This window comes from Macrotis lagotis, chromosome 6 (assembly GCF_037893015.1).
Source record: "Macrotis lagotis isolate mMagLag1 chromosome 6, bilby.v1.9.chrom.fasta, whole genome shotgun sequence".
NCBI classification, from domain to species: Eukaryota; Metazoa; Chordata; class Mammalia; order Peramelemorphia; family Peramelidae; genus Macrotis; species Macrotis lagotis.
The window spans coordinates 1755765-1768853 of NC_133663.1; the positions used below are offsets into that span (position 1 = coordinate 1755765).

Sequence of the window (13089 nt, forward strand, 5' to 3'; positions counted from 1 at the left end):
GTGTCTGGGGGAGCCTCATCGTCCTCTCCTGTCTCTCTGGCAGCCGTGTGGGCCTCGACTGGGCCTGCTCCATGGCGGACATCCTGCACACTCTGCACGACTGCCCCCGCTGGCATGGCGTGGTGGCAGCTTTCACGGAGAACTGCCTGAAGCAGCTGCCCTTCCAGCTGAAGCATACTAACATCTTCACACTGCTCGTGCTGGTGGGATTTCCCGAGGTGAGACCCCTCTGCCGCCAGTTTTGCACCCTGGCATTGGTCCCGTGTGGGTGACTGGGACCAGAGACTCCTCTGCCTACAGGCGTGTGGAGGAGCAGGAATCTGAGCCGGGCAATGGTGGACAAAGACTTGAAGAGGAGGAGGTATCTACATCGTCACCACACCTCTGTCTCCTAGGTGCTCTGTATGGGCGCACGTGCTGTGTACTTGGACAATGCCAACGAGTCTCATGATGTAATTGTCCTGAAGCATTTCGCAGAGAAGAGCCGGGCTGTCGTTGTGGATGTCAAGACCCGCAAACGCAGAACAGGTTCTGACCGGTGGCGGGGGTGGGGAGGAGCCCCAGATCACACGTCACAGCTCAAGCATGGGTTTGTGGAGCACCAGCCATGACTCACATGCAAGGGCACCGAGGCCAGAGACCCTCGTTACTGTGATCTGCCAAGGACAGACAGATGAAGGGAAGCTGGGCTTCCCTGCAGCCTCCCCCCCACTCTCTGTCTCTCGATGGAGATGGAGATGGAGATGGACGTGGAGAAAATAGAGGGATTGTGATAGGGAGAGATTAGAAAAGACCCCTGGAAGGGGTGGAGGCAGCCCGCCAGCTAAGCTTCCCCAGGACCAGATGGGGAGCATGGCCCATCCAGAGAGGGCTCACATCACTGCAACCCCCCCACCCACCCTCCAGCGTGGGGCAGCAGGTGATGCTCTCTCCTCCTCATTTCAGTTAAAGACTGCCAGCTGGGGCGGCCATGTGGCCCGGACAGCATGGCCTCCCGGACGCCCCTAGGTACCCACCTACAGTACTTCACCTTCATAAGTAACCACCTGCTGCAGAGCAGCCTGGACCGGGGCTGCCCGGAGGCTGTGGAGGCCATGTGGGTCTTGTCCTTGGCTCTCAAAGGCTTATACCGAACCCTGAAGGTGCGGAGCTGTGTGTGCGTGTGCATGAGAATGTGTATGTCTATGTGTGTGCACTCATGCTTGTGAGTGTGAAGATGGGTGTTTGTGAGCTGGGGCTGGCCTGGCCTGGCTGACTGGAGGAGTCATTCCAGATGAGGGACTGTGCTCCTGAACTTGGGTGGGACTGGGGGCTGTGTCAGCCTTCCTGTGGCCATCCCATGGGCTCCTGGGGGCCAACACTTGTTACCCTTCATGTAGCAGTCGCACGGTTTTGAAGAAATCCAGGCGGCGTTCCTGGAGTCAGGGTTACTGAAGCTGCTAGTGAAGAAGTGCAGCCGAGGCACTGGCTTCAGTAAAACGTGGCTCCTGCGTGACTTGGAGGTGAGGGCCTGGAATGCAGCACAAGGCGGGTGTCAGGCTTCCAGTTTCCCAGACAGATGAGTCTGGAGGAGGATGTCTGGTGTTGAGAGTGGTCGGGGCTGGCCCCACCACCAGGCTCTGTCTCAGGCAGCCTCGGTGTCTCTCATGGCAGATCCTGTCCATTCTGTTGTATTCCTCCAAGAGGGAGCTGAGCAGCGGAGCCCAGCGGGAGTCTGGGGTCGGGCCTCCACAGCCAGGCAGCCCTCCGGGGGATGTGGCACCCAACAAGCCTGATCCACTCGAGGGCCTGGATGAGGCCACCAAGGTCTGTTTTCTGGTAGGTGTCTCCCAGCCCTCAGGCCTATCATCCATGAGACCCATTCCCAGCCAGACCTCCCTTGGTGTCCTGGAGGCTGTGGGCTGGAGCATCTAGATTAAATAGTAATACATCGGGTGGGGCTTGGGGCTCAGGGGCTGGTGCACCAAGGGAAGGCCCAAGAGCAGCCCTACATATCTGCTTGCCTTTGTGATGCCTCCCTCTCTCCACCCTCTCCAGGCAGTGAAACACCCTGTCCTGTGGGACATAGGGGGCTTGTCAGGGTCCAATCAGTGGTTCTTCTTTGGTTTAAAATGGGAACCCTTGGCAAAGTCCTCTTTCCCTTTTGGATTACCAGAAGGAAGCTGGCCCTAGCTCCCCCTCATGACTCCATCCTCCTCAGCCCCTACTTTTCCTCCCTCCCTCTTCCCTTTTTCCTCATTCCTCTTTGTCTTTATCCTGCAGATGACTCATGATGCCCTGAATGCCCCCTTGCCCATCCTCCGAGCCATGTACGAGCTGCAGATGAAGAAGACAGATTCCTTCTTTCTGGAGGTGCAGAGGAGGTCAGGAAAGCAAGGAAGACAGTGGCGGAAGGGGAGGCAAAGGTGGAGGCGTCCTACAGCCCTCCCAGACAGGCCCCCTGGGGCTGCTGACATGGGCCCAGCCTTTGGGGAACTAACATTCGAGGTGGGGGAGACATCACACTTATTCTAGGGATGATGGGGGCCTGCCTCTGGAGACCAGTTTGCAGTGGGGGGGGGGGGGGGGCACAGGTCCAGAGACTGGCTCGGCCACTGAATCCTAATCCAACCTTCCCTTCCCGGGGTCCCAAAGGTCAGGTGAGCTGACCTTGACTGGCAACCCTGGGTTTTGGGAGGTGCCTCCTGTGGCCTGAGGGATGATGAGGAAGAGGACTGAGAGAGGCCAGGGTTTCTCTCCAGGGTGATCCTGTTGAATGAGGTTGTGACACAGCCTGGGTGCATTCTGGCAGCTAGGGCCCTCATTTTACAGAGGAGACAACTGAGGCAACAGTGATGTAACTTGCCTGGGGTCACCTAGCCAGGAAGTGCCCCAGTTTGGCTTTGAACTTGGGAGCCACTAGCAGTATTGCAGCCCACTGCCATCCACCCAGGAACATGCACTCTGTTTAAAGGTTCGATGGAGACATAATTACCACCGATGAGAAGATCCGGAGCCTTGCTCAGAAGTGGCAGCCCCGGAAGCGACTGAGGCTGGAAGAGCTGACTGCCAGAGCTGTGGACACAGACATGATCGTCCTGCCATGCTGGGTAGGTCGTCCAGCCCCTCTGGCACTGCTGTGGCTGTGGGCCCCAGAGAGGCAGGATGGGGTCCTGACGGCAGGCTCTGTGTCGGCAGCCCAAGCCTGTGGCCTGCGACCGAGCGACCGAAGAGTCCGACCCCGTGACCCAGAAACTGATCGCCAGCACTGAGAGTGACCTACAACTCAGCTACGCCAAACAGCGGCGGGCCAAGAGCGCTGCCCTCCTGCACAAGGAACTAGGCTCTCGGGCCAAGAGTGCCGCACGAACCTACCTGCACCGTGTGAATGAGGCCACGGCTGTCCTCTATGCCAGGCATGTCCTGGCCTCCCTTCTCGCCCAGTGGCCGGAGTCCACGCCCATCACCACCGACGTCCTAGAGCTCAGCAGTCCGGCCCAGATGGCCTATATCCTGGACATGCTGATGCAGCTGGAGGAGAGGCCACTGTGGGAGAAGGTGAGGAAGCAGCCAAGGAATCCCCAGTGGGAGGGGACAGTACTTCTGGCGTGGGGTCCTGCTCCCCTCTGGCCATGCCCCTCCTGGACCTTTCCGTTATGCCTCTGTCACAGATTCTGCACAAGGTACTCCATGGCTGTGGTGAGGATATGCTGGGCCCCATGGCACTCACGGCCTGTCACTTCATGGAAGAGCCCGGGACTGCAGTGCAAGTGCGCGAGTCCAAGCACCCATATAAGAACAACACCACCTTCGAGGTATGGGCAGACACAAGGCAGGGCCTAGAGCATCCAGAGCAGCCTATGAGCCCTGAGGGCAGATTGAGTCTGACAGGAGAGTAGGGAGGACCCACAACAGAGAAGAGGGAGGGAGGCCCACCACATCCCACCAGACAGCCGGGTCATGACTCTGTTGCTCCCTGCCAGGATAAAGTGCACATCCCCGGGGCCATCTATCTCTCGGTGAAGTTCGACCCTCAGTGCAGCACCGAGGAGGGCTGCGATGAGCTTGCCGTGTCGAGCAGCAGCGACTTTCAGCAGGACCGTCACAGCTTCAGCGGCTCCTCTCAGAAATGGATTGATTTTGAGCTTCCGGGTAAGGAGTCAGCCACGTGCATCTAAGATCACGAATTGGGGCCTCCCAGATGGCCTGAAGGCTTCCTTCAGTCAACAGAACCCTGGGTTCAAATCCTAATTCAGGCACTGGGCAGTTAGCTATGGGACCGAGTCAATGTAATGACTGGGGTCTCAGTTTCCTTATCTGTAGGAAAGAAGGAATCATTCCCATTTTCATCACAGCTTAAGGGAAAGATCATGGGACTTGGGGTCAACAATGTGAGACTAGGGTTCCTCAGTGACCTCTGAGAGTTCCCAAACTGAACAACTGTGGGGGACTCCTTTAACCATCCAGCACTCATGATGCCCAGGGTGTGAAGGTTCAGATGCTCTAAAAAGTCTCTGTGCTGGCCTAAAGGGAGAGGCCCCAGAATTTAGAGCCCTAGCTTTGCTCTTCACTTCTGGGGGGTGGGGTCCCGAGGGAGGGGAACAGCAGTGGCTCAACATTCAAGCGGAGTGCTTTGAGCTCTGAGCCTGTGGCCATGCTGTCCCCTAATGCCCATCCCTCCCCCAAGGTGGGCATCCCATTCACTCCCTCCTAGGAGACTAGCAGGTTCCTTATAGTTTCCGTGATGCAGCCACGGTCTGAGGATTTCCTTCCTAGTTGCACCCTGTCCCAGAGTAGATGGGCTGGGAACCCCAGGGGGAGGGACTTTGCTCCACAGGAACGTCCCCTGTGCTGCCAGTCCCCAGCAACCTCAGCTCTGCTTTGACTTTTGGCTCACCACAGGAGACACACTATACTACAGATTCACTTCTGACATGAGCAATACAGAGTGGGGCTACAAGTTCACCGTGACAGCTGGACATCTCGGAAGATTTCAGACAGGTAAGGCTGCTGTCCTGTCCCTGGCCCCTATAGAGAGAGCCGAGGCATCTCCTTCGGGCAGACACCTGCCAAGGTCTCTCTGTGCCCAGCTTAACAGTCCAGGGAGCCCCAGTGACCAGGGTTTTGGGGTGGAGGTTTTTTTTTAAATGACCCCATTAGGTGAACAGTCAATAGTGGCATAAATTAAAGACAAATCTTTGAGAAACTGGAAAGAGAGAGGTCTCAACAGCAAGTCTGGGTTCACTCTATACCATTGACACATCCTGGCTACATGTCCTGGGGCCAGATCCCCTATTTTCTCTGTGCAGTAGAGCTGATCAGTGAACAATTGTACATACTTTGTTTTATTCACTTCTTTTGCTCTTTTTTTTATTATTTGTAATTTGTTTTAAAACATTTTTTTTTACAAGGCAACAGGGTTATTAAGTTATTTGTCCAAGGCCACACAGCTAGGTAATTATTAAGTGTCTGTGACCAAATTTGAACTCAGGTCCTCCTGACGCCAGGGCTGGTGCTCTCAACCACTGCTCCACCTAGCTGCTCCTGCACCACCTAGTTGCCTCTTGTTTTGCTCTCTTGACTGACACTCTTAACAACATGGACATTCATGTTCCCCTAAGAAGGGATGGAAAAGAGTAACAGAGGCCTATATACTAAAGCAGTGCCCCCTGAGCTCTGTGGCATTTGCAGATTGTCTCTGCGGAGTCGGACATGGCACTGAGTCTTGTTTCTCCTTGGAGGCCAAGCCTGATCTTTCTAATTCATGTGAACATTTTTTGTGAACTATTAGCAATTGCGATCTGTGGAGCCATTCCCCAGATGCTGAATCTGTTGTTTCTGGTTTTCTTTCATCATTAAAATTAATGCAACCCTAAAAAGGAATGGGAAGAAGGGGGTGGTAATCATGATAGTAATAAAATGTATAGAAATCGGCCATCAGTTGCATAGTAGAATGACAGGATTAATGGGGGCCTGTGACAAATAAGCAAATGAGGGGATTGATGGGGAGGAGAAATGAAAAAGCAAGACGAAAATGTTAGATTGTAGAGCGATAGGGGCTACTTATGGAGGTCTGGAAATGATCTCAGGAGGGTGTTTTGGGGACACCTTTCTCCTTCATCCTCCTCACCCCCACCACACCCCCATATTTAATCCTCCCTTAGATCACACTTACCATGAATGTCCCTTAGGGGTCTGTTCTGAACCCTCTGGATGCTTTTTACAAGGTGTCTTTGTCATGGATTTAATGATCACCTCTGTGCTGATGGTTCTCAGATCTACCTTTCTGTCCCAGTCTCTCTGTTGATCTCCATTCTCTCATCTCCAACTGCCTTTCAGACTTCTCAAACTGAATTCCAGTAGCCTTTGAAACTCAAAATGTCCAAAAGAAGACTCATCATCTTTTCCCCTAAACTATGTCACTGTCCACACACACACTCCATCTTTACCTTCCAAACCCTCAGACCCCCAGCCTGGACTTCTCACTCTCTCAACCCCAAAGCCAACATGGCCAGCGTCTGTCCATTTCACCCCTGCGTCATCTCTGTTCCTTCTCTAGCCAATCACCCTCCCTCCTGCTCTGACCCTGCCTCCACTTCCTCACGTCATTCCTGAACTGCTGCCACAGCCTTTCCAGTGGGCCTGCCCCAAGTCTCTCTCCACTTCAGACCGTCTTCCACTCAGACTTCTCCTAAAGGGCAGGTCTGAGCAACAAACTCAGACCCTTTCACTTCCCAGGAAGTGAAATACAAATACAAAATTTGTTTAGAGTATGGTGGCACAGTGGATAGAGCATTAGCCCAAGTCAGGAGGACCTGAGTTCAAATCCGGCCTCAGACACTTAATAATAACCTAGCTGTGTGGCCTTGGGCAAGCCACTTAACCCCATTGCTGAAACCAAACCCCAAAACAAAACACTGAGCTTCAAAGTATTTCATCCCTTCTTGCCTCTTCAGTCTCCTTTCGCCTCACTTTCCCCATATATGCTTCCAAGGCCAGTGACTGTTGCCTTCTTCTGACTGCTCTATGAACAAGATCTTCCTGCTCTTGGCTCCAGGCATTCTCTTTGACCTTTCCTCAGGCCCTTCTCCACCTTGACTACTGACCTCTATGGTTTCTTTCAAGTCCCAACTCAAATCCCACTTCATACAGGAAACCTACCCTTTGTCCATTTGTTTCCAGTTAATCCTGTGCCTAACTTGTTGGTCCTAGTTATTTTGGCGTGTTCTCCCCTATTGGACTGCAAACTCTGAGGTCAGGGACTGTCTTTTGCCTCTTTTTATATTCCCAGCACTTAAGTGCCTGGCACATAGGTGTTTATTGACTGTTGATTGATTGATTGGTCTGCCCAGAGCATAGCCCATCGGACTACCCAAGGAGTCAGAGGAGGGTCAGCCAGACAGGAGAAAGAGCAGCAGGACAGTATTCAGGCAATAAAATTGAAGGGTCAAGGCTGGGGCAAGATTGTGGATGACTTAGGAAGACTTAGCCGCGTATGGTACCAAAAAGATTGAAGAGAAGAGGTCTAAGCAGCTGCAGGAGCTGTCAGGACACCCAAATGGAAGGGCCACCCACCTGGCTCTCTGCAAGGATAGCAGAGTTGTGGGGGCATGGAGGGGGAGCCAGAAGCTGGTGAAGAGGGGTTTCTAGGGTAGGCCAGCTTCAGGTCTCTTAGTTGAGTGTGAACTAAGGGTTTTCTAGTGAGAATGGAAGAGACAAAGTTGGTGGCAGGGCCTCAGGAAGGTCCAGAACTGGAGATTCAGTGACATCTTCGAGTAGACCCATTTAGCCCTGTTTGATACCTTTGGTAGGAAGCCCCTGGGATGGGACCCAAGTGTTGTTGGGACAGCATGGGCATTGGGTGGCTTGTGGGTCAGTATTCTGATGGAAGGGAGGTTGGAGAGAGGATCAGACAAGCAGGGTTCAGCAGCATGGTCCCAACATCCTGAGAAAGCAAAGGCAGGTGAAGGACCTGGGGCTTCTGAGACAAATAGTGTCCTTCTCCATCTGACAGGTGTCTGCAGCCACGAAGGTTGACAGGCCCAAGGCTGGTCTTGTCACGGGAGGCCATCAGGAAGATTTTCTGAGTCTCTGGTGCCATTTTGGTAGCTCCTTCTAGACCTAGTCCCACCAGGACTCATTTTGCCCAGTCTTCCTAAGGGTTCCAGAATACTGCTGTTAGGGTAATGGATGGAGCTCCTCCACTTTGAAGGTGAAGGGATATTTTTGCTTATTTTATCCTTGCCAGGATTTGAGATTTTGAAGAAGATGTTGTCAGAGGAAAGAGTCATTCCACACCTGCCCCTGGCAAAAATCTGGGCCTGGCAAGTGGGCGTGGCCTGCCGCCAGACAGGTCACCAGCGTCTCAAAGCCATCCATTTGCTTCTGAAGATGGTTCAGTGCCGTGCCCCCAGGTAGGTCACACGTCGCCCCTTGCGGCTTTCCCAGCCAAACCACGTGAGCCTCTTTTCTGGAAGATATTTCTCACTTAGCCTCTTGGGAAGTTGATCCAGAAACAGGGTCAAGAACCTGGTGCAGGGACACGAGGAGCCAGCCTGCCAAAAGAAGAGCCCCCGGACAGTGGGGGCCCCTTCTCCCTGTGCCTAGGTTTCCAAAACCACAAAATGAGAGTGACTTCCCCATCTTACAGTTCAAGGACTGTTCATCTGAGCTGTTTTTTGTCAGAATTCATTGCCCCCTACCCCCTAGAAGAAGTGAATTCCCTGGGAGAGGAAAGGAGCCCACCTAGGAGATTGCCCTCACAGTGTAGACACACCAAGTCAGCCCTCTCTAGGTGTGTTCTTGCAGCTTAATCTTGAGAGACTCTAAGGATGGCTGTCCTCTGGATGGGTTGGGGTGGGGGTGTATATGTGTTAGAAGTTTCAGTCACCCTTTTTGTTACTTCATTGGGGAGAGGTGGGGTGGTAACTTCTCTGGCATGTGGGCTACTTTGGGAGACTGTTTCTGGTGGACTGTGTGGCCAGACTGGCCTACTTGGCCAGTCTCTTGAGGCCTCAAGAATTAGGAAATTTGGTGGCTCAGTAGATAGAGCACTAGGCCTGGAGTCAAGAAGACCTGAGTTCAGAGTCAGTCTCAGATTGAGGGCCTTGTAATCCTGGGCAAACCTCTTAATCCTTTTTGCCTTAGTTTCCTCATCTGTAAAATGAACCAGAGAAGAAAATGGGCAACCACTCCAGTATCTGCCAAGAAAACCCCAATGGGGTCATAAAGTCACATACAACTGAAAATGACTGAACATCAGCTATCGCCGCCTTGAGAACTGTCTCTATTGAACCCAAACCAGAATGGGGGAGGGAAGTGCAGGGGAAGAGAGGGCCATTATGAGTGCCTTCTGTCACAGGAATAGGGTGGACCCTGCTCACAGGTAGTGCTGTTTGTCTGTCTGTCCGTCCATCCCAAGGTGGGAGCTGGTGGATTCCCTGGCAGGAGCTGTTGCTTACAGGGCTATGCTGGGGATTCCTTCATGGAGTGAAGGTTGCTGAAGACCTTCCCAGTTCTAACCTGGGATTCTTTAGGAAAAGGGTGAACAGATGGGTGGTTTTTTCAGTGATGTCACTGGTGCCAGTCAGGGCCAGGAATTCAAAATTTGGGAAGTGAACAAATGACAGTTAAGGAGAGATTCTGAAAATGGACTGTGGCTTCAGCTGCGGCACCACAAACATAACTTGTCCCATCCTGTGGGGACAAGGAACCACAATCTGAAGCCAGATCCTCCGAGCTGCTGGCCTCTGCTGATGCTTGATGGTGGGCCACAAGCCTTCACTGGAAAGAAGAGGCAATGGGGTCAGTAGAGCCCTGTGTATATGAAGATGACAATGACGGACAGTTATTTCTTGAATAGATTGAGTTATGATTACATTCTTCAATGGGAGCCAGACAACCCAGGGGGACCTTGAGGAGGCACAAGGAGAAGCGGGTACAAGGATGGGCTAGTGTTGTCTGTCTGTAAGACAATGTCTTGCAATCCTGTCAGCCTCCTCTGATTGGTTCCGACCTAAAACCTAGGTAGCACGGTGGCCCCTATTTCCAGGGTTTTGCCATGCTGGTGCCACCCTTAGGGAGGAAGCTCGTCAGTTTGTGGGTGAGTCGGGGGAATGACCTGCATACAGGTGGTGGGGTGGGACCCTGCTTACAGCAGTGGTCAGCAGTCCGTACCCCCACTGCTCCCCCCCCCCGGGCAATCATGGGATGCCTCCAGGGACAGATCTCCTTTGACTCCTTTTGTTCTAGTGACCTCTGTGACCTCACCCTACTCAAGCCCCTCTGGCAGCTTTTTGCCCAAATGGAAAAGGGCCTGTGCCAGGATGTGAGTCAGCCTAGTGTCCTCCTGCCCCTCCATCGAGCCCTCACTGAACTTTTCCTTGTGACTGAGAATAGAGTCCAGGTAAGGGGTCCCCAACTGGCTTCTTCCCAAGCCCACCGAGGGACTGGCCTGTCTGGCCTCAGCATCCTCGGGATTGGGGAACTGCCTATGACATCTCAAGCATGGCTTCCCCCCCAGGGAGGGCGCAGTCCAGAAGCCCCTTCCCTGTCCCTGACCTCTCTGTTACTGGGCTGGTGCTCCTCCCACCTCACTGGACATGCTTTCTGCCCGCAGGAACTTGGCTCCCCCCAAGACTACCTGCTCGCCTTAACAACAGATGATTATCTTCTCTGCTGCACAGCCCAGGTAAAGTCTGGGGAGTGGGGAGGGGGTGCCAAGAGAGTGGACTCTTTGACTCCTGAATTGTGGCCTTCTCACCAGAGAGGCAAGCCGCGCCCCCCCCCCCCAGACCATCCCAACTTTAGCATCTATTACCAGCTAGGCTGGTACCAAAGGAGCTTATGAGAGATTCCTGGGGGATCCCTGAGACCCCAGGGCTCTGCCCATGTTGGGACTGCACTGGAGAGGAGGCCAGAAGGATCCAGATCTTGGGTCCAAGAGTCCTGGAGGCCTGCCAAGCCCAGCAGTGACTGAGACCATGGGAGAAGGCAAAGGTGCCCCTGGCGAGGATGGCCTGGTTATGGGACCATCTGCTGGGTCCAGGGCAGTGAGACCTCAAGGGAAATGGTTTCCTGAGATGGGTGGGGGTTTGGGGTGCTGTGAGAGAGGTGTGTGTGAGGGGCATAAGACCTCCCCAAACTTCAGAGACGAGGGAGAGGACGCGGAGTGGCTGTTTGTGCCCAAAGGAAAAAGCGATACTGGAAAGAGAGAGATTGTGCCCAAGCTCTTCCTTGTGGGGTGTGAGGCAGTAATTGGGAATCAGTGCACTTGGGGTTTCTGTAGCCTCCCTTCGAACATTTTACTAAATATTTTTGGCAATGACTAATTTTAGAATGAGAGAGCTAGGTGGCTTTGTAGATAGAGGACCCAGCCTGGAGCTGGGAAGATCCGAGTTCAAATGTGACCTCGAACACTGAACTGTGACCCTGTCCTATTTGCCTCTGTAAATGGGGGGACATACTGGAGAAGGAAATGACAACCCACCCCTCCACCCCCAGTATCTTTGCCAAGAAAACCCCGTGGACTTGTCTGTGCAGCACGACGGAACAATAACAACTTTGGGGTAAAAGAAAACTCAGCGTGCCTCGATCCGTGATCATAGGAGAGGCAGCAAGGCATTGTAGGAAGAGCAGTGGTGCGGGTGAGTGGGTGGCCCGAGTTCGAATCCTACCTCAGATGCTTAGTGGCCCATCATATCTATTTGCCAGGGCTTTGGGGGAGACCTCCTGGAGATGATGGTTGAACTGAAAGCATTTCCAGCCTCTCTTAGGAGACAATCTGCCTAGAGAGTCCCCATGCTAGGAGTCAGAGCTTTGTAGCTAGTCTTGTATACGCTATGGACCAGATATTTATTTGGCATCTGTTGTGTGCTGGACCTATTCAAGGGGAGGGGAGACAGCAAGAAGGTCTCATTACTCATTACTCATTACCCAGACCCAATCCTCTGCCTCCACCTTCGGGACAGCTCGCTTTCTCTCCATGTCCCTGCAAGGTCTGGCCCAGGACTGAGTGGGACGAGGAGGGCGCTGCTCCTCTCGGTCTGCCTGCGGCTGCCATCCAGAAAACCTTCCCCTTCCTGACCGCCGACCACTGCTTTTCTCCCCACAGGCGTTGAGAAACATCGCTGCCATCAGTCTCGCCATCGACTACCCAAACAAATCAACCAGTGTCTGGAAGGGCTAAGGTCGCTGCCAGTCCCCCGGCCAGAGTGCATGTGCGCCTACACTGTGCGCCTAGATGCAAGCACAGTCCTCAACCAGAAGGGGCCGGCAAGAAGAGCCACTGTGTGAGGTCGTTTCTGGAAGGCCTTCTTTCCCTGGGGCGAAAGCCCTCATGGGCACTTCCCAGTGGCTTTTGTTTCTTCAGGCCGTACTGGCAGAGATGCCCTTTTGGGACCAGGCCCAGAGTGACCTGCGGGCAGACAAGTGACCTTCTGAGAACCAAACTGACCAGACCAGTGTGCTCGGGCCCTGGGGCCTGATGGAGACAGAGCTTCCTCTCCTCGCCCCTGCAGCATTTCCACTTCCACACGCGCTTCTCTCCATGGTCTCCTCATTCCGAGGCCTTTCCGGCTCAGGAATCCAGCCTCGGACCCCTCGGGGCTGACCGAGGCCAGCCCTCTTTTTGAAAGCATAAAGGATTATCTACATTTTTATCTACATTTTCCATTACTGGTGATTTCAGATTTCCTATGGGGCAACATTGAGCAAACTGACCTCCAGCCGTGGACTTGAAGAGTTCCAAAATCGGCAGCACAGCAATAATGGGGTGTGGGTTATTGAAGACAGAGAAGTCCGGGTCCCAGGGGTGGGGTTTGTGGGTTCTTGAGTCACTGCGAGTGAGAGGCGTGGCCCAAGGGCCTGGCCACTGGGAGCAGTGGCCGTGCACCTTCCATAGGATCTTTGGGATTGGAGCCAGGTCCTAGGAATGGGCCCACTGGTCTTTGTGCGTCTTCCTTCCCTCACCCCACCCCCCACCCCACACATACACAGTCCAAAACTTGATTTTTTGAGACTTGTGGGTCGGGTCAGGGACACCTAGGCCCCAGACCAGAGTCTTATGAGACCTAGGCAGAGGCTTTCTTTTGTTTCTTGTTAGCAGCCGCC

At 53.6% G+C, this 13089-nt stretch overlaps 1 protein-coding gene across 2 annotated transcripts in view; it reads left to right on the forward strand.

Moving 5' to 3' along the window:
- Positions 1-12632, forward strand: part of ZZEF1 (zinc finger ZZ-type and EF-hand domain containing 1) — a 54095-nt gene extending 41463 nt beyond the window's left edge. For both annotated transcript variants that reach the window (XM_074190550.1, XM_074190551.1), the window contains 15 exons: positions 44-218; positions 396-528; positions 946-1142; positions 1380-1502; positions 1654-1818; positions 2263-2363; positions 2954-3089; positions 3178-3537; positions 3651-3794; positions 3963-4131; positions 4882-4980; positions 8228-8393; positions 10231-10384; positions 10598-10669; positions 12092-12632. In XM_074190550.1, the coding sequence (XP_074046651.1) occupies positions 44-218; positions 396-528; positions 946-1142; positions 1380-1502; positions 1654-1818; positions 2263-2363; positions 2954-3089; positions 3178-3537; positions 3651-3794; positions 3963-4131; positions 4882-4980; positions 8228-8393; positions 10231-10384; positions 10598-10669; positions 12092-12166 (2269 nt within the window). In that variant the 3' untranslated portion in view covers positions 12167-12632. The remainder of the gene's footprint in view (positions 1-43; positions 219-395; positions 529-945; positions 1143-1379; positions 1503-1653; positions 1819-2262; positions 2364-2953; positions 3090-3177; positions 3538-3650; positions 3795-3962; positions 4132-4881; positions 4981-8227; positions 8394-10230; positions 10385-10597; positions 10670-12091) is intronic.
- Positions 12633-13089: the final 457 nt, after the last annotated feature.